The 26,952-nt window shown below is 38.4% G+C and overlaps 1 protein-coding gene across 3 annotated transcripts in view; it reads right to left on the bottom strand.

The window, feature by feature from the left end:
- Positions 1 to 288: 288 nt before the first annotated feature.
- Positions 289 to 26,952, bottom strand: part of LOC107867830 (protein-tyrosine-phosphatase PTP1) — a 49,316-nt gene continuing 22,652 nt past the window's right edge. Inside the window, exons 2-8 of one of the 3 annotated variants that reach the window (XR_001673363.2) lie at positions 19,939 to 20,035; positions 19,768 to 19,850; positions 19,512 to 19,646; positions 7,885 to 8,016; positions 1,710 to 1,858; positions 1,479 to 1,615; positions 289 to 662 (exon numbers count right to left, since the gene is read on the bottom strand). Coding sequence is in view for 2 of the 3 variants with exons in the window: in XM_016714275.2 (XP_016569761.1) it covers positions 827 to 910; positions 1,479 to 1,620; positions 1,710 to 1,858; positions 7,885 to 8,016; positions 19,512 to 19,646; positions 19,768 to 19,850; positions 19,939 to 20,035 (822 nt within the window). In the remaining variant the exon portion in view is untranslated. Of the gene's footprint in view, positions 911 to 1,478; positions 1,621 to 1,709; positions 1,859 to 7,884; positions 8,017 to 19,511; positions 19,647 to 19,767; positions 19,851 to 19,938; positions 20,036 to 26,952 lie in introns of all 3 variants that reach the window. The other 2 variants (XM_016714275.2, XM_016714276.2) reach the window with 2 other exon arrangements.

The following is a 26,952-nucleotide window of genomic DNA, read 5'->3' as shown; positions in this document are numbered from 1 at the left end:
GCCATGGGTTTTTGGGACTTTAACTCACAAAACTTGAAAACTTTTTTCAAATAAAATGTATATCCAAACACAACTTCAAAAACTCAAGATATTCAAGTTTCAACTTTAAAATCTTTAACCAAACAAAAGCTAAAATAGACAAATTCACCTAACTTATTTGGGGGCCAAACTGTAAACTTATAAGTATTCAACTAAAATAAATCCCTCTTATCTGTCAGGTACACCTCTGCAGGCCCAAAATACTCTACTCCTATGCATGTATTCTTTTGAATATTTCAGCGCACACCATTTCAAATCCATATCAATGCAAATAATCATTAATTAGCAGTTTGACTCCACATAACATAAAGAGTTACAACATGGTTAGTGTTGAATGAATGTTACACGGAAACCATAAATACCAGCAATATAATTTTCTGGATCTGCAAATATTTTGACTTCATGATATTCAGTTAGCCAAAGGATGGATACACCTGACATCGGCATGCAACTTTGAATTTCAAAGAGAATCCAAATGAGTTCTCAGCACTTGAACAGCTTGGGATCCCACACAAAGAGGGGGAAGAAGCAACTGAAGTAGAGCCAACTGATTTGCGTCTTCAGCAAAACTACTGTTTCATATCTCATTGTGACCAAGAATCACAGCTCTTGTTAACTCACTTCTGTACAAAGTTAAGACGACAGATTGAGGGGTTCTTTGTTCGGGACATGACTAGCAAGATACAGAGAATAAATAAGGTTGAAATTTCTTGAGTAAAAATAATTGATGCATGTACTTCTACTTGCTGCAGCAACCAATGAACTTCCAACTAAATGAAAATTACAATTACAGATTCTTCTCTCCGTTGTCATCTGAAATTAGATCTTCCAGTTCATCAATAATGGCATCATAGCAGAAGAGGTATTGATCCTGGAACATAATAGAGTTTAGATACTAAGCGTAATAAAACTAAACTATAAAAGAGTCACTGAGAATACTGGAACATGATCATAAGTTCACATTCAAGCCTGTTGCTGATCTACAGTAGTTTAGGCAAGGCCAAATAGAACTATCCTTGTGATAATGGGGAGCCCCTTAACAGTAGAGCACACTATGATTTTACACTTGTAAGGAAGATGAGTGTACACGTAGGCGCATGTCTTGGTGCCAATTACTTGAGCTTCACCTAGTTTCAGGATTTAAACACACCTCAAGCAAGCCTTTCACATCACTGATACTCTGAGGGTATACGGAGGGTTAAAAACAATAGCTTATCCTTTACAATATGTTTACGTAACATGAACTCACTATGTTCTGTACCAGCAATCAGCTATTGTTTTCAGAAGAGAGCTGGATGTTGTCTGCTACTTTAAAAAATCAGAAATTATTCTGCAGTAGTCTTATAAGCAGTAGGTAGTTAAAATGAAGCCAAAAAAAGAAAGAGGAAGCATATTAGAAAAAATTGAACAGGGCAAGAAAAACTGAACAGGAACCGTACCATGGTCTGGACCATCCCAATTCGCTGAGACCTAAAAATGGCTACTGTATTGACAATGTCGAGAGCAGACATATCTCCACCCAGTATTCTCTGGATGGTATTATGGATTGTGCAATATGTTCCAGTCCTGCCGATACCTGCACTGTAACAAGAGAATGAGGTGTCAGGTTATACAAACAATTAAATATAGAATTTTTAAAAGCACAATTACAGGATAATGATCAGAGAAACCTGCAGTGTACTACAATTGGTCCAAGACTGAGAGGCACATTATACGTTAGTTTCAGAATCTCACGAACAGCAAATGTGTCTCTTGGAACTCCATGGTCAGGCCATTCAGGATACTGAATGTGCAAAACACGCAAAGGTGGTTCTTCTGACTGGCACATAGTAAGAGAAGCAGATCAGGTATGTTTTCTTATCTCCCCCATACCACAGCAAAAAATCTAGCAAAGTTGAGTTTATATAGATATGGCTATTGGTGCTGGAAGAGAGGGGAATAGCACAACATTATCCCATCAGGTCCAGCTAAAATGGGCTGGGTCTTACAAGGGAGAGAGGAACCAAATTTGAAGGAATGAGTATAAGCAATCGTAGCCGACCCCAACTTGTTTGGGACTGAGGCGTAGCTGTTGAGTATAAGCAATCCCACCAGCACATCTATCTTGTACCTACTATAATGTAAAATATGAAAGCATACACATATCACTAATGCAGATAACAACCGTAATCTAATTGGCAGGATGGACCAGGAAACCTTCACCTAAAACCAAGTGTTTTTCTATGACTTATCTAGCACTGATCTTGGATGTTTCGTGTTTACATGTGCTGCTGGCACAGAAGCAGCGTCATGTTAATAATGAGAAACATTCTGCAACCACAAGCTTCTGGAGCATTTAGCTATGCATTGACAAGTGGTTCAGACAGCATATTAAATTAAGATATCTAGTTTCAGATGGTCGGGCCCTTCCCCGGACCCTGCGCATAGCGCGAGCTTTAGTACACCGGGCTGTCCTTTTTCTTTATATATCTAGTTTCAGATACTCTGAAGGTGAACTCCGACCTCCACAGTAAGCTCAGCATTGCGGAAGCAATAGGATTTTCTCTCATCACAGCTCTGTATTTGGAGAATCACTCAGTAAGTTAAGCCCAAGACATGGCAGCTACAAAGCTGATTGGCTGAAAACTTAGCACGTAAACAGTGAATAGACAGAGACTTCTATACATCCGAGAATCAGTCCTTTGACATTAGAAAACATCTCGTATAATGAATACTGTTAAGAATGGATCGAGAGAAGGAAATTCTTAGTCAAGAGATTGACAGTCAGCAGAAAGATCCTATTATGGATCTGTCGAAGATTATGCTAGCATCCGAAGGAAGAGTGGAGATCTATAGGAAATTGACCGAGAAGGAACAAGCACATTAATATGTAGTGCCACAATACTTTAACAGGTATGGAAAGTTGATGAGTATGCTTTCCAGCGAGTCTGAAGAAGTGATTATCGTGCCAGATTCAGAGACAAGGGTTAAGAGACTAACTAGTCCTTTCAGCAGATTTCCTATGCTGAAGCAGCCCAGTTAAATAGCCGGCCAGAAGTGAACAAAGAAGCATCAGTGATATCACAGAGTTTGTGTCACTGAGGTAGACGAGAGCAGAACAAAGGAAAGGAGAGAGTTCCTTGGTGGGTATCTGCTTGGCAAATTTAAAGGTGTCAAAAATGAGATACCCAGATGTTCTGAAATCCGCAATGGGCTTTAGACAGATGGAAATAGATAGGACTCGGTATGAATATACTCTTCATGCCAGAAGATATGATGAAGATCCTTGTATTAGAAAACATATAGATAGAATATACAGATAGAAAAACATTCAGATACCAAGAAATTATGATATACGTAAAAATGATAAGCACCGTATTGGTATAGAGGACCGGGTCTCTTTTGTGGAGACCCATATTTTGGTGTAGGTTCTCTCCTTTTTGGTATACTACTTGTATATGGGTTTTCCCCAGTGGTCAATAGCATCCTTTACCTTGTCCACAAAAAAAAAAAACCCAAACTAGGAATAAATATCAACCAGTTATTAGACAACCTGAGATACCCTACAGGAATTTACTTAAATAATGAAATGGTTATGTGATGGATCAAATATTTATTTGGTTATTGCAAAAACTTTGGAGACTAAAGGGTTAAGGTAGAGCAGGACCAAGACAGAGCATTTGAAGTGCAAATTCAGTGATGTGATGCATGAGGTAGGAGTGGAGGTGAGACTTGACACACAGACTATCCCCAAGATAGATAGATTCAAGTATCTAGGGTCATAATACAGGGAAGTAAAGATATCAACGATGATATGACACATCGTATTGATGCGGCGTGGATGAAGTGGTGGCTTGCCTCTAGAGTCTTGTGTGATAAAAAGGTACTGCCGAAACTCAAAGGTAAATTCTATATAGACGTGATTAGGCCTAAATTGTTGTATGGGGTGGAGTGTGGGCCAGTCAAGAAATGAAATCCCATCACCAGAAGATGTTGTGAAGATAACGATGTTGAGGTGGATGCGTGGTCATACTAAGAGCAATAAGATTAGAAATGAGGATATTCGGGATAAGATTGGAGTGGCCTCCGTGGTGGACAAGATGAGGGAAGCGAGACAACAATTGTTTGGACATGCTAAGAGGAGATGCGTTGACGCACCAGTAAGGAGGTGCGAGAGGTTGGATATAAAGGGTATGAGAAGAGGCAGAGGTAAATCGAAGAAGTACTGGGGAGAGGTGATAAGAAAGGATATGACACAGATTCAGGTTACCGAGGACATGATCTTAGACAGGAGGATGTAGAGGACACATACTAGGATAGAAGGTTAGTAGGTAGTGGAGTGTTGTCTTGCTTAGGTTGGTTGGTGTTTTTCAGTGTACTAGTTGTATTATTGTAGTTCTAGTTTTTGCTATTTATCATTGTCTATTATTGTTTTCGATAATCTATCCTAGTATGTTGTTTATTGTGTTTCGATTATTGCACTATTTTGTTGTTGTTTTTGCCTATGTTGCTTGGACTCTTCCAAAATGTCGATGAGTGTGTGTCAGATTCGCTAAAACTAGTGTATTTTTAGAGAATTTGACATGGGTGCGGCATTGAAAGTGAAGAATCTGCACAACTTAGGTTTTTGCTCAATTCTTATGGACTTTGCCTTGTTTTCTTGTTATTTGCTAGATTTTCTTCACTATCTCCTTCTTCTTGGTACCTGGATTTGCTGCACTTGAGCCGAAGGTCTTTCAGAAACAACCTCATTACCTCTAAGAGGTAGTGGTATGGTCTCCGTGCACTCTATCCTCCCCAGACCTCACTTGTAAGATTTCACTAGGTATGTTGTTATTTGTAAAAAAAGATATGGCTGCTAACAAGGAAATAGTTAAGATACAAAGAGACAAAATCAAATATATAGGGTGTGTTGGCTTATGAGTTTTGGAAAATGTTTTCCAAATCAACTTATTTTCCTCAAATCTAAAGAAAATGACTCCCTTCAAAAAGTAAGGAAAACATTTTTCAAAACTCTTTTTCAACCTCACTCTTAAAGTTGAAATATTCATACAATTCTCAAAATCACCCACCCCTACTCCGACCCCTAATCCCCTACCCCCACCCCATCCAAAAAAAAAATATTTAAAACATTTTTCTTACCTTATCCTCCTACACAAAACCCTACTCTCCCCCCCCCTCCCCCTCCCCTCCAAAAAAAGATATTTAATTTTGTTAAAAAAAAATCAAATTTTTTCTTACCCCTTACCCGACCCCCACCCCTACCAATCCCCTCCTCCCCTCTAAAAAAAAAAATTAAATTTTGTAAATTTATTTTTTGAAAAATTTTAAATTTTTTTCTTACCCCACCCTCACTCCCCTACCCCGACTCCCACCATTCAAAAAAACTATTTCAAGTTTTTTTCTTACCTCATCCCATAACCCAAAACTCAAAACCCTACTCCCTTAAAAAAAATATTTAAATTTTAAAAAAATATTCAAACTTTTTTCTTTCCCTTCGCTACCCGACCCCACCCCCATCCCACCTCTACCAAGCTCCCTCCTCCCCTCCCCCTCCAAAAAAAATTAATCTTTTTCTAACCCCACCCCCATCCTCACCCCACCCCCCACCCCTTCCCCAAAAAAATTAATTTATTTAAAAAAAAAAAATTCTTACCCCACCTTTACTACCTATTTTGACAACTTCAACCTCCACCTACCAACCCGCTCCCAAAAAATTTTTAATTTTTTTAATTTTTTTTTTTAAAAAAAATATTCAAAACTCTCTTCTTATCCTATTCGTTCTCATTGTTTTTGTTAAATATATACAAATACTTTAAGAAAATATATACTACCTCCGTCCCATTTTATGTGTCGCTATTTGATCGGACATGGAGTTTAAGAAATAAGGGAAGACTTGGTAATATTTACCAAATTGTCCTTTATCAAAAAATGTGCTAGTGTCTTTTTTTAATTAAGTGGGACCAACAAGGATAAAAGTGGAATTGTATCTTTAAATAATCGCTAAATAAGAAAAGATGACATTTTTTTTGGGACGGACTAAAAAGGAAATGATGACACATAAAATGGGACGGAGGGAGTATTTACCCAATTTCTATAACGAACACAAGAATATACTTAAGAAACAACTTATTTTTTTAAAAAATGTTTTTCCTCCTTCATATTGAACACACCCTAAAAAATGTATATTTTAGGGTCAAAAATTAAAATGTATTTTTATTCTTTAGCTAAGCACTAAAATGTATTTTCTGAAAAATATTTTTTTTATTCACCAATCAAACACTAGAAAACATTTCGGAAAAATATTTTCCATCCACCAACTAAACATAAGAAAACAAGTAAGAAACCAACTTATTTTTCAGGAAAACATTTTCCTTCATGTATGAAAGAAAAAAATTTCTGAAAAGTGTTTTCCAATTTTCTCATATTTGGTTGGCTTAAAGTTTTCAAAAAATATTTTCCAAATCAACTTATTTTCCTCAAATCTAAGAAAAATGACTTCCCTTCAAAAAGTAAGGAAAACATTTTCCAAAACTCTCTTTCAACCTCATTCTTAAGTTGAAATATTCATCCAACTCTCAAAATCAGTCACCCCTACTCCGACCCTCAATCCCCCACCCCCTACCAACCCCCATCAAAAAAATTTATTAAATTTTTTTTTTCCCACCCCCCCTTGCTCCCCTACCCCTACCCCTACCCCCCCACACCCCAAAAACAATAATTTGTTTTTAGAAAAAAACAAAATTATTTTCTTACCCCACCCTTACTACCTATATTTTGACAACCCCAACCCCCTCTCCAAAAATAGAATAATTTTTTTAATTTGATTTTTAAAAAAATATTCAAAAGTTTTTCCTTATCTCATTCTCATTGTTTTTGTCAAATATATACAAATACTTTTAGAAACATATACTTATCCAATTTGCATAACGAATACAAGAGTATTAAGTAAGAAACAACTTGTTTTTTTAAAAAACGTTTTGCCTTCTTCATATCGAACACACCCAAAAAAAAAATATTTTTTGGGGTCAAAAATTATTTTTCTAAAATACATTCTTACGCTTTAGCTAAACACTAAAATGTATATTTTGAAAAATATTTTTTTATTCACCAACCAAACACTAGAAAATATTTTCAATCCACCAACCAAACATAAGAAAACAAGTAATAAATCAACTTATTTTCCAAGAAAATATTTTCTAGGAAAATATTTTCCATGGAAAACATTTTCCTTCGTACTAACACACCCATAAAAAGGCTAAAAGAAAATTACATTGTACAGGAAATGAGGAAGTAGGAGCATATCATTGTACATTATCCAGAGAAAAACAAAAATAATAAGAAATATAAAAAATATAAGTGGAAAAGATAGAAAGCATCAGTGTCATCCAATGTCAGACAGATTCAAGATAAGACGGACAAGAGAGGATTTGGACAGATCAGAGGGCAGCACATGACTTAAAGGAAGTTGTGTGAGTTAGTGGACGTAAGGCAGCAGTAAAAACAAGAATGGTGAAGAATGAAAACTACCATATTCAGCGTGCAAGACCAGTTGCAAAATCTATTATAAAAACGAAAACTACATTCGTTCTCAAGTAATCAGATGTTTCTTTACCAGACATCAAATTTAATAGAACAGAGCTTATAACAGGACACTGAATCAGGTATTGTAATACAATGCAAGCTGGGCATACAAACAATTCAGAATTAAGTATGAAACAGTCAAATTCAACCATCTCCATCACAGATATTGCTTAAAAGATCATCTTAAGCTGATCCCAAACTCAACATTCAATGAGAAGATGAGATCTTTTTCATTCATGTGTATTTCTTGTACCATACAAGGGCTGACAACAATTTACTAACCTCAATATAGTTCACCTCCAGAATTCGCATTGCTAAAGAGGTATCACTCGTTATATATTTTGTCACAATACATATATTGCCAAATGTTCTAGGCCCATCCTCTGCCTGAAAGTAATCCCCACACTTCACCATCTGCATTTGTTTTCACAAAGGAGAAGGTAAATAATAAAACTGCTAAAATTGAATATAGGTCAATAGGAATCACTTATATTTCAAGTGGGAACTCACTAGAACAAAATGCTAAAATAGACACAGCAGTTAAGAAGTCTTAAAACAGACAAAAGGAAGGAATAGCAGTTCCCATACTGGTCAAAAAGTTACAGACTTGAGATACAGGCCATGCAGAGAGAATACATCTTTCTACCATTTCATGCTTCCATTTATCTGGTAAAATTTGGACACGCAAATTGAGACAACAAACGAGGCATAAATCATATTCAGAAAGGCAACAAGGGTTTTCTACATCAGACTCCTCCAATCCTCCTAAGATCATATGACCCGGTGGTCAACCCTGATGCCCTAGTCCACCAAATCATGAGACAACACTATTGTATTAGAGAAAGTACAAAATCCATCAGCCTTCGGGGTGTTTCTAAGATGCTCTTGAAATACAAAATGAAATCCAAGATAAATACAAATCCAGCAAAAAATGATGTCCCAACAAAATGAATAGGAGACTCCTTTGCTGAAAGAGAAAACTCTAATTTAAACCATTTGTCTTGAATTCTAATTCTATATGGAATTCAAAATATAGAGAACATCTAGTAGATTTTACTTTTATTTTTATTATGCGTAATATTGGCCTGAGATATGACGTCTCTCTCTCTCTAATGTCTCTATCTAACATTCACGTCGTCTTTTGACGTGACCGGATCTACTCCGGCGACACAGACCCCGGCGACTTAATAGTGCCGGCGATCAGGTAAGTATCTCTCTCCCTTCTGTCTCTCTCTTCCCTTTCGCCTGCCCTTTTATAGCGTCGGCGAGTGTGGACTGCCGTAGTTTCAACGCCGGTAACGGTAGGATAGTGAGACGCGTCGGCCTCAGGCGAGAGGCGGAACAAAGAAAAAATAAAAGGCGCACAGCTTTCTGCAACCGAGTAGGTCGGACTTCCGACGATCGCCGGTGGTGACTGCGACGGGCCCAGAGCAACAGCTTGTACTCCCACCAAGCTTGGTGACATTCAAACCAGATTAGATCCAGCGATTGTCCGGCGAAACTCCGGCGACAATATTCCAACGACCAATTTCGACACCAATTTGCCAAAATCCAACAAAGAAAGCTCGAGCAAAGAACTTTGATCTATAAATGTGGCCGGTGACTTCTAATCTTGAAACTTTGTTTTATCTTATCTTACTATTTCTGTATCTTGACTTATTTCCTTTAAATTTGATCTCTTTTAAATTGTTGTGGCCTATCTGCTTATTGGTATTGGTGTTTAGTGTTTGTTGTTCTTGGTCTTTGGCTGTGTAGTGCTTCACGTGCGCCTTATTGCTTTTGCTGTGTTTTCTTAGTTGTTTCTTTACTGTTTTCGAGTAGTGGCTTTGAAGGTTGATGGTAGACTAGGGTCATGTCCTGGGGGGCTGGGGGTGGGGTCGAGGGCAGGTGTTGGGTTGGGGATGGGGTATGGGGTGGAGCGTGGTAGGAAAGGGGTTAAGTGTGATGTGAGAGATGATAGATTGAGGGCAGGGTCTTATAACATAGGGACCCTTCTGGGTAAGTCCATAGAGCTTGTGAAGATTCTTAGAAAGAGGAGGATCAATATTGTGTGTGTCTAGGAGACCAAGTGGGTAGGGTCTAAGGCTAGGGATGTGGATAGGTACAAGTTGTGGTACTCGGGTAGTGACAGGCGTAGGAATGGGATAAGATAGGTTTCTTAGTAGATGAAGATCTTAGGGGGCAGGTAGTGGAGTTTAAGAGAGTTAGTGATAAGTTGATGTCGATTAAGTTGGTCATTGGAGGGTTTACTCTGAATGTCCGTAGTGCTTATGCGCCTCAAGTAGGCTTAGATGAGGAGGAGGAGAAGAGGAGATTTTGGGAGGTCTTAGACGAGGTGGTTAGTAGCGTTCCTAGCTCTGAGAAGATTTTCATAGGAGGGGATTTCAATGGGCACATCGGGTCTTTGTCGAGAGGATATGATGATGTGCACGGAGGCTTCCGTTTCGGGGATAGGAATGATGAGGGAAGTGCACTTTTGGATTTTGCGAGGGCCTTTGAGTTGGTGGTTGTGAATTTGAGCTTTCCAAAGAAAGAGGATCACCTGATTACCTTCCAAAGCAGGTTTGCTAGGACCCGATTAACTTTTTGCTGCTTAAGAAGGGGGATAAAGCGTTGTGTAAGGATTGTAAGGTCATTCCAGGTGAGAATCTTGCGACCAGCATAGGCTGCTGGTGATGGAATTGGTTTTCAAGAAGGGAAAGAAGAGAAGAGGCGGGGAGGGTTGACCCAGAATTAAGTGGGGTGGCTCGACTCAAGTTACTGCGCTGGAGATAGGGCATAAGGTAGAAGGGATGGGGATGTGGATAGCATGTGGGATAGGGTTGCCTGTTGCATTAAAGAGACGGCTAGAGAGGTGTTGGGTGTCTCGAAGAATCGTTCTGGTCAGCATCAGGGGGATTGGTGGTGGAATGGAGAAGTGGATAGCATGTGGGATAGGGTTGCCTGTTGCATCAAGGAGACGACTAGAGAGGTGTTGGGTGTCTCGAAGGGCTGTTCCGATCAGCATCAGGGGGATTGGTGGTGGAATGAAGAAGTTAAAAAAAGGTGGAGACAAAGAAGATGGCTTACGCTAAGTTAGTTGAAAGTAAGGATGTAGAAGAGTAGCGGGAGAACTGGGAGGAGTATAAGTTAGCTAAGAAGCAAGCTAAGTTAGCAGTTACGACAACTAAGACAGCAACATTTGAAAGCTTGTATGCGGGATTAGAAAAGAGATGTGGGGAAAAGAGGTTGTTTAGGCTTGCTAAGGCTAGGGAGTGTAAGAGTTGTGATCTTAATCAAGTGAAGTGCATCAAGGGGAGGATGACAGAGTATTGGTGGAGGATGTTCACATTAAGAAAAGATGGCAATCGTATTTTCATAGACTCTTGAACGACGAAGGGGACAGAAACATTGTGTTAGGGGAGTTGGAACACTCAGAAAAGTGTTGTGATTTTGGCTATTGCCGGTGTTTTAAAGTGGAGTAGATCAGAGAGGCTATTCGCAAGATGCAAAGGGGTAGAGCGACGGGGCCTGATGAGATTCCAGTAGATTTTTGAAAGTTTAGTGGTGGGGCAAGTTTAACGTGGCTGACTGAATTGTTTAACGGGATTTTCAAGACAACAAAGATGCCCGAGGTGTGGAGATAGGGTATGATGGTTCCTTTATATAAGAACAAAGGTGACATTCAGAGTTGCAACAACTATCGGGGTATTGAGTTGTTGAGTCACACGATGAAGATTTGGGAGAGGGTGGTTGAGCGGAGGTTGAAGAGGATCGTGTCTATTTCTGAGAATCAATTTAGTTTTATGCCTGGTCGCTCGACGACGGAGGCAACTCACCTGGTGCGGAGACTGGTGGAGCAGTTTAGGGAGAGGAGAAAGGACTTATATATAGTGTTCATTAACCTAGAAAAGGCGTACAACAAACTGCCTAGAGAGGTTCTTTGGAGATGCTTGGAGGCGAGAAGAGTCCCAGTGGCATATATCAGATCGATTAAAGACATGTATGATGGGACAAAAACTCGGGTGAGAACAGTGGGGGGAGATTCAAAGCATTTCCTTGTTTTGACAAGGTTGCACCAGGGATCAACTCTTAGCCCGTTTTTATTCGCCTTGGTGATGGATGTGTTGACGCGTCGTATTCAAGGAGAGGTGCTTTGGTGTATGCTTTTTGCGGATGATGTAGTTTTGATTGATGAGACGCAGACCCCACTATGTAAGAATATAGTGGGTTAAATGAAAAATATATAGAGAACTTCTAGTATATTTTTCTTTTTATTATTATTTTGCAAAATATTGGCCTGAAATGAGAATAGAGAAACATGGTTAGTGAGAATTCATATAGCCGATCCCTAATTTATTTGGGACTGAGGCGTTATTATTGTTGTCGTTGTGATTGAATAGCAATTTGACCCAACAATCGGATATGTTAATTCTTATGGCAACAATTTCTCCCTCCAAGCTATACTTTCATCTCTAAATCACAAACTTGCCAATGCGTAATGTCCACTGGGATTACTCAATATCAATTTAGAATACTCAATCGAAGCCCAAGCTCATGCATATTTGAATAAAGAAGAATAGGTACAGGTAAACAAGTGATGTACATTAAAGTGACGCTACTTCAAGAAGGCATTTCACAAGAAGTCAAGCTAAGGACCTTCAAGCATTTCAAGCTTTATGGATGAAGATGAAATCTTTGGAAGGTTCTAATATGGATGACTTGAAGATATTTAATATACAAAGCGTCTACCATTTAAATTAGATTGTAATTTAAATGAAGGGCAATTTGGTATTTCTTTACTTCTTCTAACCCTTAGTATAAATACTTAGCTATTAGGATTGAACAACTAGTTTTTGAAGATTGAAAATTCGTGTCTCCTTTGAGAGCTTGAGAACCCTTTGTTGAATTTCTAACACTTGTCCTAGGATTTGCAAGTAAGGTTACTACCTTCTTAAGGACTCTAATAGATTAAGTACTTTTAGTTCTCAATTAAGTGGTGTTTTGGTTAGTTTCACCATTACATCTTTTAATTGTTTGAATCTAATTGTACCTATCTTTCTTTAATTTTTATCTTTAATTTCTATCTTGCTTCTATCTTTTTGTTTCACATCAAATTAGTATCAAGAGCCTGGATTAGATCTGTTTTCACAAATCTAAGTCCTGGGGTTTAGATTTATTTTTTTAAAAGAGAAAATCCAAAAAAAAATCAAATTTGATTAAATGTTGTTTGATATTATTCCTTGAGTTAAATGTTGTTTCCTAGTTGAGAAAAACAATGAATACATGGCTCAAAAAAATATTGAAAGTCATGTCGAAGATGAAACTTGAAAATGGGTTTAATTGATTTGGTGTTTGGTTAAAGAAATTGTTGGTTAGAAGTTGTTGATAGAGTTGTGGGAAAGTTTTATTTCAAATTTGAGCTCATTTGTTTGGGTATTGAAGAAGATGAATTTGAGAATTACAAAGTAGTCCAAATCTTTTAAACTTGTTTTCTCTTCTTTTCTTGTTAATTCTAGCTAGTTTACTTTGAGTTTTAATTCATACTTAATGATAAACTAGTTTGTGTCAGTTTAATTTATTTGTGTCAAATTATTTCATGTTTTTTTCTTTCATTTCATTGTATGCTTATTTGTTTCCTTGTCCTTTAGTTTTAATTGTCCTTTCTTGATTACATAAACTCCACTCCATCCCGAAGAAGCAGTACCACTTGTAAATTATTTGAGAGTGCTGACTCTCAACCTTCGGTTATTCAAGAGTGGCAAAAACAAGAGTGGAATGAGTTCATTTGAGGGTGGCGTTAAAAGCCTTTGGCCTTTAGAGTGATACACCAATGTGAATGATAAAAAGAGGGAAACATGATGTGAGTGAGTGGTGAGGAACTCTTTTTACTAACTTTTTATTTATTTTTGTAGGTACAATGACTCAATTGGAGGGAGAATCCTCTAGCAAAATGGAAATTTTGCTTCAAAAACTATTGGAAGAAATGACAGATATGGAGAGAAAATTGGAAGATGTGGATAGAAGGGTGAGAAATCAAGAAATGGCAAAGCAGCCACTTGATGTTTTCAATCCCATTGAGGGAACAAGTAAGACTCCTCTTGATACAACTCTATCCCGCATAGTGGTAGTGCAAGATACCCTCTCTCCTAATGCTACTTTACCAAAAGTTTGCAATCAAGCAACACTTCCAAAGGAGGAAAATCAACAAAGAAAACTTCCACCACAAGACAATAAAACTCAAATGAGAGTCCAACATAACCTTGAAGAGCATGATTCTTTTGATGGTGATAATTATGATTATGGAGTCAATGATCAAGTTCAACAAGAGAGGTTAGGTGGGAGAGGAATAAGATGAGGGAATGGAGGGAAGCATCCGGTTGATGGTAGAAAATACAATAGAAGGAATGATAATGACGATCGAGGATTCAACATCAAGATTACCTTCCGTTCTTCAAAGGAAGTAGTGAGCCGAATGAATATCTTGATTGGATTTTGAAACTTGAAAGGCAATATAATCTCAATAATTTGAGTGATATTGAAAAAATGAACTACGCTATAAGTCACCTTGAGGGTTTTACTTCTACAAAGTGGGAGAAAATTGGAAGAGATGCTTTGGTGAATAGAGACTTTGTTACAAGTCGGAATGACATGAAAAGGCATATGAGAGAAAGGTTTGTGGGTCAAGATTATGAACAAAATACACTCAAAAAGTACTTCAACAAGAAAGCAAGAGTATAGAAGAGTATTATGAGGAGCTAGAGCATACTAGGCTTCAAGCTAATTTCAATGATGAAAAGATGAAGGTTTTGGCAAGATTTATCTCGGACTTAAATAAGTAGGTAAGACAACTATTAGAATTGCATTGTCTTTCTACTTTATATGAAGTTTTTATCAAATGGCACTCAAGGTGGAGGGTCATTAAAAGGAAAACAAGTCAAAGGTGCAATCTTCTTCTTCTTCCTGGGCTAAAAATAAGGAATTTTCGAAATCATCCCCTACTTGGGATAAATCCAAAGGTGCAAAACAAGAATTGAAGTCCAACTTAGACAAAGGCAAAACAAAAGGTGGTCTATAAAGATGAAGGTAACAAAGCTAAACTTAAGACTCCATCTAAAATATAGTGTTTTAAATGACAAGGATATGGTCATAAAGCAAATGAGTGTCCTAATAGAAGAACTATTATTGCATTGAATGATGATGGTTATCAAATCGAAGATAAATCTAAAGATAACCACATGGAGGATGATAGTAGTGATGAGTTTATGGGAGAAAGTGATGGAGAAGAAATTAATGATGACAGAAAACTTGTTCTTGTTGTGAGGAGAAGATGAGTGCTCTAGCAAGGGAAGATCCTGATCAAAGAGAGAACTTATTTCATAATTGATGTATATTTCAAGAGCAATTATGTTTCTTTATCATTGATAGTGGAAGTTGTGTTAATGTTGCTAGTGTATCTATGGGAGAACAATTGAAACTTCCAACAAGAAGACATCCAAAACTTTATAGATTGCAATGGCTCAATGAATGTGGTGAACTCAAGGTGACCAAGAGAGTGTTGATAAAATTCAAGGTTGGAAATTACCATGTGAAGTGCTTTGTGATCTTGTACCAATGCAAACTTGTGATTTACTGTTGGAAAGGCCATGGGAATATGATGTGGGGGCTAAACATGATGGAAGGTCAAATAAATACGCATTTGTTAAGGATGGTAAAAAAACACATTCTTATCCTTCTTTCTCCTTTTCAAGTGAGTAAGGAATATAAAAAAATGGGAGACTTGAAAGAAAAACTTGAGAGAGAAAAGAAAGAGAGGAGTAAGGAAGCGAAAAATGATAACTTGAGAGGAAAAATAAGAGGTTGAGAGCTCAAGTGAGAAAGAAAAAAAAGGGCAGCCCGGTGCACTAAAGCTACCGCTATATGCGGTGTCCGAGGAAAGGCCCTACCACAAGGGTGTATTATACACGGCTCAAGTGAGAATGAGTTATTACAAAAAAAGAGGTGAGCAAGAAAAACAAAAGAATAAAAAAAAAGAGAAAATGTGCATGATTTTGCAAAATCAAGAGAGCATAAAAGAGTTAAACATTAAGGATGCTACTCAAGTCATATTTATTAAACCTAAAGGTTATCCTTTGCTTTCTAACAATGAACTAACCTCTTTATCTTTGCCAAGTGTTGTTTCTTCTTTGTTGCAAGATCATAAAGATCTAGATCTGTTTTCGGAAGAAATACCAAGTGGGTTGCCTCTGAGAGGAATAGAGCATGAAATTGACTTTTTACCGGACTCTCAAATACCTAACAAAGCAGCTTATAAAAGCAATCCTCAAGAGACCAAAGAATTGCAAAGACAAGTGGAGGTTGTTGTGAATAAAGATTTGGTGAGAGAAAGTTTAAGTCCATGTGCGATACCGTAATTCTAGTACCCAAGAAGGATGGGACATGGAGGATGTGTAGATTGTTGTCATTAATAAAATTACGGTAAAATATCAACATCCCATTCCTAGGCTTGATGATATGCTAGATAAATTGCGTGGTTCTACCTTATTCTCTAAAATTGATTTGAGAAGCGGATACCATCAAATCCGAATAAAATTCGAAGATGAATGGAAAACCGCTTTCAAACTAAGTTTGGGTTATATAAGTGGATGGTGATGCCTTTTGGGCTAACCAATGCACCAAACACTTTTATGCGATTAATGAACCATATGCTATGCTTAAGTCATTTATAATAATTTTGTTGTGGTTAATTTTAATGATATATTGGTTTATAGCAAGTGTTCGGATGATCATGTGCAACATTTGAGAATGATATTTGATGTGTTGAGAAATGAGAAGTTGTATGTGAATTTTAAAAAGTGTTATTTTTGTGTACCGTGTTGTTTTTCTTGGCTTTGTTGTAAGTTCAAGAGAACTTGAGGTGGATGATGAAAAGGTAGAGGCTATTAGAAGTTGGTCAACTCCTAAGTCCATTAGTGATGTTAGAAGGCTTGCATGGGTTTGGCAAGTTTTTATGGGAGATTTGTGAAGGGTTTGAGTTCTCTAGCCGCTCCTCTAACTGAGGTTATTAAGAAGGATGTCTTTCATTTTGGGTAGAAAACAAGAGGAACCCTTTAGAATCTTGAAAGAGAAACTTAGTTCCACTCCATTACTTCAACTTCCTAACTTTGAGAAGATGTTTGAAATTGAGTGTGATGCTAGTGAAGTAGGCATTGGTGCGATCTTGATGCAAGAAGGGAAACCCATAGCTTACTTTAGTATGAAATCAAGCGGAATTCTATTGCAATATTATACCTATGACAAGGAGCTTTATGCCCTAGTGAGAGCTTTAGCAAATTGGCAACATTATTTGTGGCATAAGGAGTTTGTGATTAGAACTGATCATGAGGTTTTGAAGCATATTAGGGTCCAAAATATGCTTAATAAAAGGCATGCCAAGTAGATAGAGTTCATTGAGTCTTTTTCATAAGTGATTAATTATAAGCAAGGTAAAGAGAATATTGTGGCGGATGCTTTACCTAGAAGATATGCATTGATGAATACCTTGACTTCTAGGTTGATGGGTTTTGAGAGTTTGAAGGAGTTATATTCTAATAATGATGATTTTGGACAAGTCTTTGGAGAGTGTCAAGTGAGCTTAAACAGGTGTGTGCAAGTTGTTAAGGGAGGAAATGAAGTTAGAACACCTAGGTTTGAATTAAGGGGGGCTACTTGTTTAGAAATGGAAAACTTTATGCACCTATGTCTTCATGAGAGAGTTATTGGAGATAGAGCACACAATGGAGGTTTGATGGGTCAAAAACCTTACCTATTCTTAGTGAACATTTCTTTTGGCCTAAAATGATGAAAGGGTGAAAATAATTTGTGCTAGGTGTTTGGATTGTAAGCATGCTAAATCTTGAACCCAACCACATGGCTTGTATACCCCTTTGTCTATTCCTATTGGTCCTTGGCTAGATATTTCAATGGATTTTGTTGTTGGCCTCCTTAGGACTAGGAATGGTAAGGATAGCATCTTTGTTGTTGTGGATAGATTTTCTAAATGGCTCACTTTATTGCTTGTCATAAAAGTGATGATGCATCTCATGTTACTACTTTATTTGATAATAATGTGATGAAATTGCATGGTATTCCCCGAACAATTGTTACTGATAGAGATTCAAAATTTCTTATTCATTTTTGGAGGTATTTGTGGGGAAATTTGGGAACCAAATTGTTATTGTCTACTTTTTGACATCCTCAAACGGGTGATCAAACCAAGGTGGTTAATAGAACTTTAGGTAACATGGTTAAAGCTATGGTTAACGAAAAGTTAACTTCTTGGGAGGATTAATTGCCATTAATTAAGTTTGCATATAATAGAACTACTCATAGATCTATTGGTATAACCCCTTTTGAGTGTGGTATATTAAATATCTTCAAGTCATCCATATTGCAACCTTCCAAGAATTTCACCTTCATCCATAAAGCTTGAAATGCAAGGTCCTTAGCTTGACTTCTTGTGTAAAGCCTTCGTGAAGTAGCATCACGTTGATGTACATCACTCTCCCCTTCTTCAAAAGAATTTGTCCTCGAATTCGCCAAACCTACATCAACAACAACAACAACAAACCCAGTGTATTCCCACAAAGTGGGGTCTGGGGAGGGTAAAATGTATGCAGTCCATACCGCTACCTCCGAAGAAGTAGAGATACACAAACCTACATCAAAAAGAGATAAAGTAACATTGGAAACATTTTGAACCAAATACTCTCTTGGTAAGTCCATTTTGTAAGCATTATGTCCAATCTTCTCAAGCCCTTAAAAAGGGTCATTTCCTCCTCTTGGCATAAGCTTGTTCTTCCTTTTGTGTGGAAATCTCTCTTTTCTAAAGTGAACGCATACCGAATCACCAAGTACAAAGGTGACCTTTTTTCATTCTTTATTGGCTCTTTTGGTTGCATTTTTGTTAGCCTTATCAGTTTGCAATCTTACTTTTACTTTGTCATGGATGCTCTTCATAGCTATTGTCTTAGCTTTTGCATCTATACTCACAATAACATCTTTGGGCAAAGGAGTTAAATCCACTGGAGTCGAGGGATTAAATGAAGGGCAATTTGGTCTGTTATTTACTTCTTCTAGTTAGCTATCAGGATTGAACCACTAGTTTTTGAAGATTGAAAATTTGTGCCTCCTTTGAGAGCTTGAGAATCCTTTGTTGAATTTTCAACACTTGTCTTAGGATTTGCAAGTAAGGTACCTTCTTGAGGATTTTAATAGATTAGGTGCTTTTAGTTCCCAATTAAGTGGTGTTTTGGTTAGTTTCACCATTACATCTTTAATTGTTTGAATCTAATTGTATCTTTCTTTAATATCTATCTTGCTTCTATTTTCTTGTTTCACATCAACAAGATATGTTTAAATCACATATATTTAGCAAAGTACAAACCTTAAACCCATGACCCCCAGCTTGATGCTAGAGCCAGAAAGGAATGAGGAAAGAACACATAAAATAATGCGAACTCTAATTAGCAATATCAACATTATGGTGCCTTTCAGTATTCTCAGATAGGAGCATATATGGAAGAACCAAGAAACATCTTCTTATGATACCCAAAAAATCTCCATGTCCATTGGCGCACAATTCAAAACTCGTTGAATAATAGTCCAGCCTAAACTCTTCTTCCCCACTTAAATACCGCCATGTTGTCTGCAGCAGTGTTCAAACACATGATGAACACCTAACCCACACATCACATATAGCACCCTTACTGCTTGACCAAAGCTCGGTGGGCGAACGTATGAAGGTATATAATAAGATAATAATTTTTCTCTTCAGCCTTTCCATGCTCTTCTTCCTCGATTTGGTTTTGTATCTTGAGATAAAAGGTCAATACTCAACTAAGATCCATTTGCAACTTTTTAATGGCAAAAAAGTCTAAATAGTTGAATACCTTGTAATTGTCAACCAATCGTGTAAGCATCACAATCACAGGACAGCGTTGCTGGATTATCATTTCCCAGAAGTCTTCAAAGGTGTGTGCTAGTGGACCTTGTGTTGCAATAAACCGGGATACCCCTTCAGATATCTTCAACCAAAAGGAGAAATATAAGAGGTCAGAAGCAGATTTTGAATGTAAATATTGATTGCTAAGCGAGTAGGGGAAATGGGCTTTTAAATAATTCCAAGTGAAGGATGTAGGAATCCACCGCTATAAAGCTTGCATTGACATATCCCTTAGCTAACGGTCTGTAGTCTTTACATGGATCCAAAACAACCCTGTTATTGTCAACTGAGAGCAATGAAGCTCGATACAATTGTTTCAAAATAATAATACAACTTAAAATCATAGAAAACGAAAAGACAACAGATTAGCATACATGGGATAACATCAGTATAACGATTCTTGCTGATGTTTGTGCTGTCCAATGCCACCAAGCATCTACTCTTCATTTCCGAAGCTTTCAACCTATTTTTCTGAACGAAAGGAGCTTGAATTTAGCATGGATCAAATGAAGCAGAATAAAACCAGAGGAGGATAACGAAATAACAGGGAGTTAAAAGACAACAATAGACTCAAAATTTCTCAAGATATAAGAGAACATGCTTGATACAAATCAGATAGATGAATTTTTTTCCTTAAAAAGTATCTCGTACTTTATGCTGTTGAGATCCTTTCTAAGCAGAACAACCATCCAAAACATCATAAATGAGATATTTTCTGTACCTAGAACAATTAAAATTGTTTAGAAAAGGTAATTGTTATCTAAGCAACTTGTGTTTTTAGTTGTGCCCGATTTACTTAGAGGTAGATATTACTGTGTTTTTTGTATGTGCCCGCGACAGGATTTCTATATATCCCAGAGAATTCTAACCTTGAATTTTATTTCTTGAATTTTATTACATTTCTTTATTTTTCTAGTATCTGTTGTTCTTGAATTTTGGTTGCATTTTGTGCTTTGCGTGTGCCTTTTATTGGTACTGTTGTTTTAGCCTTTGCTGTATTTTGTGTTGAGTAGTGGCTTGGTGGCTCATGGTAGAATAGGGTCATGTCCTGGGGGTCTTGGTGGGTTGGGGGTGGGTTCGGGGGCTGGTGTTGAGTTAGGTTCGAGATGCGGAGTGCGAGGTATTAAGAGAGGGGATAAGAGAGTTGATATTTTGAGGGTAGGATCGTGGAACATTGGGACCCTGCAGGGTAAGTCGATAGAATTAGTTAAGATTCTTAGGAAGAGAAAGATTAATATTGCGTGTGCCCAGGAGACCAAGTGGGTAGGTTCCAAGGCTAGGGATGTAGATGGGTACAAGTTGTGGTATTCAGGTAGTGATAGGCGTAGAAATGACGTAGGCATCTTAGTGGACGCGGAGCTTAGGGGGCAGGTAGTGGAGGTTTAAAAGGGTTAGTGATAGGATTATGACTATCAAGTTGGTTTTGAGGGGGGGTTTACATTGAACATTTGTAGTGCGTATGCACCACAGGTAGGCCTGGACGAGGAGGAGAAGAAAAGTTTTTAGGAGGTTTTGGATGAGGTGGTTAGAGGCGTGCCTAGTTCGGAGTAGATTTTCATAAAAGGGGATTTCAACGGGCACATCAAGTCTTTGCAGTTAGGGTACGATGATGTGCATGGGGGCTTTGGGTTCGGATTAGGAATGACGAGGGAGCTGCTCTCTTGGAATTTGAGAGGGCCTTTGGATTGGTGGTAGTGAATTCCAGCTTTCCGAAGAAGGAAGAGCATTTGGTTACTTTCCATAGTAGGGTAGCCAAGACCCAGATTGACTTTTTGCTGCTTAGGAAGGAAGATAGAGTTTTGTGCAAGGATTGTAAGGTAATCCCAAGTGAGAATCTTGCGACCCAGCATTGACTCCTAGTGATGGACTTGGCTATCAAGAAGGGCAAGTTGAGGCGAGGTGGGAAGGGTCAACCTAGAGTTAGGTGGGGCAGTTCGACTCCGGATAGTGCTTTAGAGATAGGGGCGAAGTTGGAGGCGAAGGGGGTGTGGGAGTATGGGGGGATGTGGATAGTATGTGGGATAGGGCTGTTGGTTGCATCAGGGAGTCTGCTAGGGAGGTGTTGGGTGTTTCGAGGGGTTGGTCTGGCCGGTTTAAGGGGGATTGGTGGTGGAATAAAGATGTTAAGAAGAAGGTGGAGTCGAAGAAGGCGGCTTACGGTAAGTTGGTTGAGAGCAAGGATAAAGAAGAGAAGCGGGTGAGCAGGGAGGAGTACAAGTTAGCTAAAAAGAAGGCTAAGCTAGCAATTACGGCTGCTAAGACAGCATCTTTTGAGAGTTTGTATAAGGGGTTAAAGGAAAAAGGCGGGGAGAAGAGGTTGTTTAGGCGGGCCAAGGTTAGAGAGGGGAAGGGTCGTGATCTGGACCAGGTGAAGTGCATTAAGGGGGAGGATGGCAGAGTTTTGGTGGAAGACGCCCTCATTAAGAAAAGATGGCAGTTGTATTGGCAGAGTTTTGGTGGAAGACGCCCTCATTAAGAAAAGATGGCAGTTGTATTTCCATAGGCTCTTGAATGATGAAGGGGACAGAGGTGTTGTGTTGGGGGAGTTGGAGCTTTCCTGGGAGTGTCGTGACTTTGGTTTTTGTCGGCGTTTTAAGGTAGAGGAGGTCAGTGAGGCTATTCGCAAGATGCGAAGGGGCAGGGCGACGGGGCCTAATGAAATTCCGGTGGATTTTTGGAAGTTCTCTGGCGGGGCAGGGTTAAGGTGGCTGACCAACTTGTTTAACAATATTTTTAAGTCAGCAAAGATGCCTGAGGCGTGGAGATGGAGCACGATGATTCCCTTATATAAGAACAAGGGTGACATTCAGAGTTGCAACAACTACCGGGTATTAAGTTGTTGAGTCGCACAATGAAGATTTGGGAGAGGGTGGTGGAGCAAAGGTTGAGGAAGATTGTGCCTATTTCGGAGAATCAATTTGGTTTTATGCCTGGTCGTTCCACGACCGAGGCAATTCACCTTATGCGGAGACTGGTAGAGCAATATAGAAAGAGGAAGAGGGATCTTCACATGGTGTTTATTGACTTGGAAAAGGCGTATGACAAGGTCCCTAGGGAGGTTCTTTGGAGATGCTTGGAGGCCAGAGGGGTCTCGGTGGCGTACATCAGAGCGATTAAGGACATGTATGAGGGGGCGAAGACACGGGTAAGGACTGTGGGAGGAGATTCTGAATATTTCCCAGTCTTAACAGGGTTGCACCAGTGATCAACTCTTAGTCCGTTTTTATTCACTTTGGTGATGGATGTGTTGACGCGGAATATACAAGGCGAGGTGCCTTGGTATATGCTTTTCGCAGATGATATAGTTTTGATTGATGAGTCGCAACAAAGGGTTAATGATAAGCTGGAGGTTTGGAGACAAACCCTAGAGTCTAAAGGTTTTCGGTTGAGCAGGAGCAAGATGGAGTACTTGGAATGCAAGTTTAGTGACTCGAGGCACGAGGAGGTGGTAGTGAAGTTGGATTCTAAGGCGGTTTGCAAAAGGGATAGTTTTAAGTATCTCGGGTCTATGATTCAGGGGAATGGAGAGATAGATGAGAATGTCTCTCACCGTATTGGGGTTGGTTGGATGAAATGGAGGCTCGCTTCAGGTATTTTATGCGATAAGAAGGTGCCCCACAAGCTAAAAGGCAAATTCTATAGAATTGCAATCCGACCTTCTATGTTATATGGAGCGGAGTGTTGGCTGGTTAAAAATTCTCATATCCAGAAGTTGAAAGTGGCGGAAATGAGGATGTTGTGTTGGATGTGTGGTTTCACAAGGGCTGACAGAGTTAGGAATAATATTATTCGGGAGAAGGTGAGAGTGGTATCTGTGGAGGAAAAAATGCGGGAAGTGAGGTTGAGATGGTTTGGTCATGTGATGAGGAGGGGTACGGATGCCCCAGTTCGTAGGTGTGAGAGGTTGGCCTTGGAAGGTTTCAAGCGGGGTAGGGGTAGACCGAAGAAATGCTGGAGAGAAGTGATTAAGCGTGACATGGAGCAGTTACAGCTGACTAAGGACATGACCCTGGATAGGAAGGTATGGAGGAAAAATATTAGGATAGAGGGCTAAGGGTGTGGATGAGTCGTAGCCAGTAATTAGGTGGACTTTGGTGTTCTTTGTTTGGCAATGTACAATCTTCTGTGGATGTCGTACCTATGTTATTTTATCATGTTCCTTGCTTTTGATGCTTTTGTATACTGTCTTTAATCTTGAGTCGAGGGTCTATCGGAAACAGCCTCTCTACCTCTTTAGAGGTCTGGTATGGACTGCGTACACTCTACCCTCCCCAGACCCCACTTTGTGGGAATATACTGGGTTTGTTGTAGTAGAAAAGGAAATTCAATAGGATTTCCCCCCGTTCTACCTCAAATATAATTCCGTATTCTTTTGTTTCAAGACTTCTATTATATTTCAGCAGTGTACAAAATGTATGCAAGCAGTTAATATTAACTGATGACCTGGCGCTTACTAGGAAGTCCTTGTTAGACCAATAACTGCGATGATTTATCCCCATTAATATGCAATTTCAAACATTACACAACTTGTGGACAAAGGCTATAAGCTCATTGGATACATCAGTGTGCACGCATGTGGCTCAAAACATCTAGAAGCATCACAGATTTATGATTGCCTCCAACTTCAGTAGCCTAAACTCTGGGTTTTCACTTCATGATCTATTCAACAAACTCTAAAGAAATGTTCTATACTTAGCAACAAAAATGGTGTATTATTAGCAATATATTTGTTCTGACAATTATCCATAGGCATTGTTCTGGACAAAGTATAACTAAAGAAGAGGGAACACTAGTTATGTCATTTCTAGTATATCAGGGTAACACTACTGTGTCACATAAATCTCTCCTCTTTGGTTGGATTTTTAGTTATTTATACGGTCAGATATTTTAAAAATAAATAATACTAGAAAATTACAATCTCTCCTCTTTGGTGACATCTGCAATCAATTATCAACAACAACATACCCAGTATATTACCACAAAGTGGGGTCCGCAACCAATTACTGTTTAAAGTAAAATTTGTGTTTTCAGAGTCATTTAGTTCTTGTAAGAGATAATTCTAAAACTAAACATTGGTTAATCATAGGATTCAAAAGGTTAGTGCAGTCATATTTAGCACATACTAGTAGGGTGAACATCACGATATAAGGATGATAATATGTGCTAGAAGAACCTATCTCTACCAATTTGCTATGTAAAAATTGATAAGATACACCTAGATCTCGACCCAAAAGCACATTAAGTCTACATTTCTTTGGTTTTTGCCGAAGAAGAAAATATTCATGCACGTATGTATAACTTATATGCTTGTGTTCGTCCTATTAATATAGGCTAGCAAAGCTTTCAGTGAGCCCTTATTTCTCAATTGACTAGACTAGAAATTTGGTGCAAACCATGCTAGTGCTAAAATCTATCACAACAAGGGATCAACCTGAGTCTTCTCCAAGGCTTCCTAATAAGGAGATATCCACAAGCAATCCGGACAAGGGAACGTGGAGTTGGCCTCACATAACAGATTGCTTGCTTACCATGCCATTCAAAATTCCCTATCGCATAAGTAACAACCTACATAAATTGTATAACGACTGTCCCCCTGACTCCAACATGGACCCAAGAAAACTGAAAAATCTATTTACGCACATATCACCTAAGTTGTTCGAACTCGAGTGTGGGTATCCGATACGGATGTGGATCCGAGAGTTGGATTCGTCAAAATATAAAATTAAGATTCGGGGTACGCTTTCAGGTATGGATACGGTGCTGGGATTCGCTAAAAGAATTAAAAGTTATAAAATTAGAGCCATAAAAATATTCTAAATTTTGAGAGAGATTATGTAGAAAACTTGCATGTATGTTGTAGAATTTAATCATTCATTCTCCAAGATGGGCATAAAAAGCATAAATTTTAATTGTCAAAAAATCAACATGTTAATAATTAGTTTAGAAATTATCCCTCTTTTCTACGAAACAGAAAACATTTACAAAAAACAAATATTGACCAAACGAAAAAGCTAAAAAGGAATGAAGGAATGCCATTTTCCATATTTTAAACTTGTTTTAAGTTCTATTTTGAGAAATCCTTTTTTCATAACTGCTTTGATTTGCTAAACTTGAGTTGAGGGTCTTTCGGGAACAACCTCTCTATCTCCGAGAGGTAGAGATAAGGTTTGCTTACACTCTAGCCTTCCCAGATCCTACTTGTGGAATAACACTATATGTTTTTTTTCTTTTTGAACTTGGTAACTTTGTATGATATCACCAAACTGAAACCTTATCTACAAGTGGTCCCCAAATCTTACTGCTCTATGACTACATTGAGTCTAAAACATCAATTATAGAGACAGTATCATTTGAGTATACCTGATTACACCAAAAACATAACAGTAGAATGCATTTAAACTTCACATTTTGTACACTATTCTGAATGCTCTCAAAGCACCTAAAGTTCCTCTCTTTCCATATTGCCCACTATATAGCAACAAGGATAAGTCTCCATCTGTCTCTGTCCTTTGCCTGTGCTCCTGCTTCTTCCTAGCACTTTAAAGCCTCGGAGACTTTCCTGGGCATAGTCTAGGAAATGCCTTTCAAACTAAAAAGAATTCTTCATAGTTGTTAAGTGTACTTGCAGTGTAGAAACATATAGTTAACAGTGTCTAATGTTTCCCCACAAAGAAAGCATCTAGAGCATAAGGTTATCCCTCTCTTCATAACGTTATCTTGAGTTAGGACTGCTTCTTTGGCCAGCAACCAACCAAACAAAGCATGATACTTTGTGTGGTATTCCACTTTTCTAGATTTGTTTCCATGACCAATTTGTATTCTGTTGGTTTGCCTGATCCATCAACTTATAAACTCTATTGACTTTGTATGTTCCTCTATTGTTTCCTGTCACCAAAAGATATCCTCCCCCGTTTGGAGGCCGTTGAAAGGCTCCATTGTGTTGAAAAATTCAGCTACCGTCTGAACTTCCCAGTTATTAAGTTGTCTCCTGAAGTTGAAAGTTCCAACCCTGCGGTGTTTATAAATCTGCTATATACCCTTGCTGAAATGTGACTAAACTATAGATGTCAGGAAATAACTCTTCCAAGTTGCCTTTCGCAGTACTTGACGCTCAATCTTCCACCCATAAACAAGTATTGTGTTTTCCAACTGGCTAGTTTTTTCTCACACTTCTCAATTACACTGTTCCATATATCCATGGACTTAGATTTAGCTCCCAGAGGTAATACCAAGTATGTAGTTGGCAGAGTGCCAATTTCACCACCAAGGATTGTTGTTAACCAGCTCATGTTGTTGAATTGATTAATAGGATACACTAGACTCTTTCTCCAATTAATATGCAAACCAGAAACCCCTTCAAACAAAATCAAGATTACCCTTAAATGCTT

The sequence above is a fragment of the Capsicum annuum genome, chromosome 4 (genome assembly GCF_002878395.1).
Source record: "Capsicum annuum cultivar UCD-10X-F1 chromosome 4, UCD10Xv1.1, whole genome shotgun sequence".
NCBI classification, from domain to species: Eukaryota; Viridiplantae; Streptophyta; class Magnoliopsida; order Solanales; family Solanaceae; genus Capsicum; species Capsicum annuum.
Note: the sequence above shows the minus strand (reverse complement) of the source record. Positions and strands in the feature narration are given on the sequence as shown.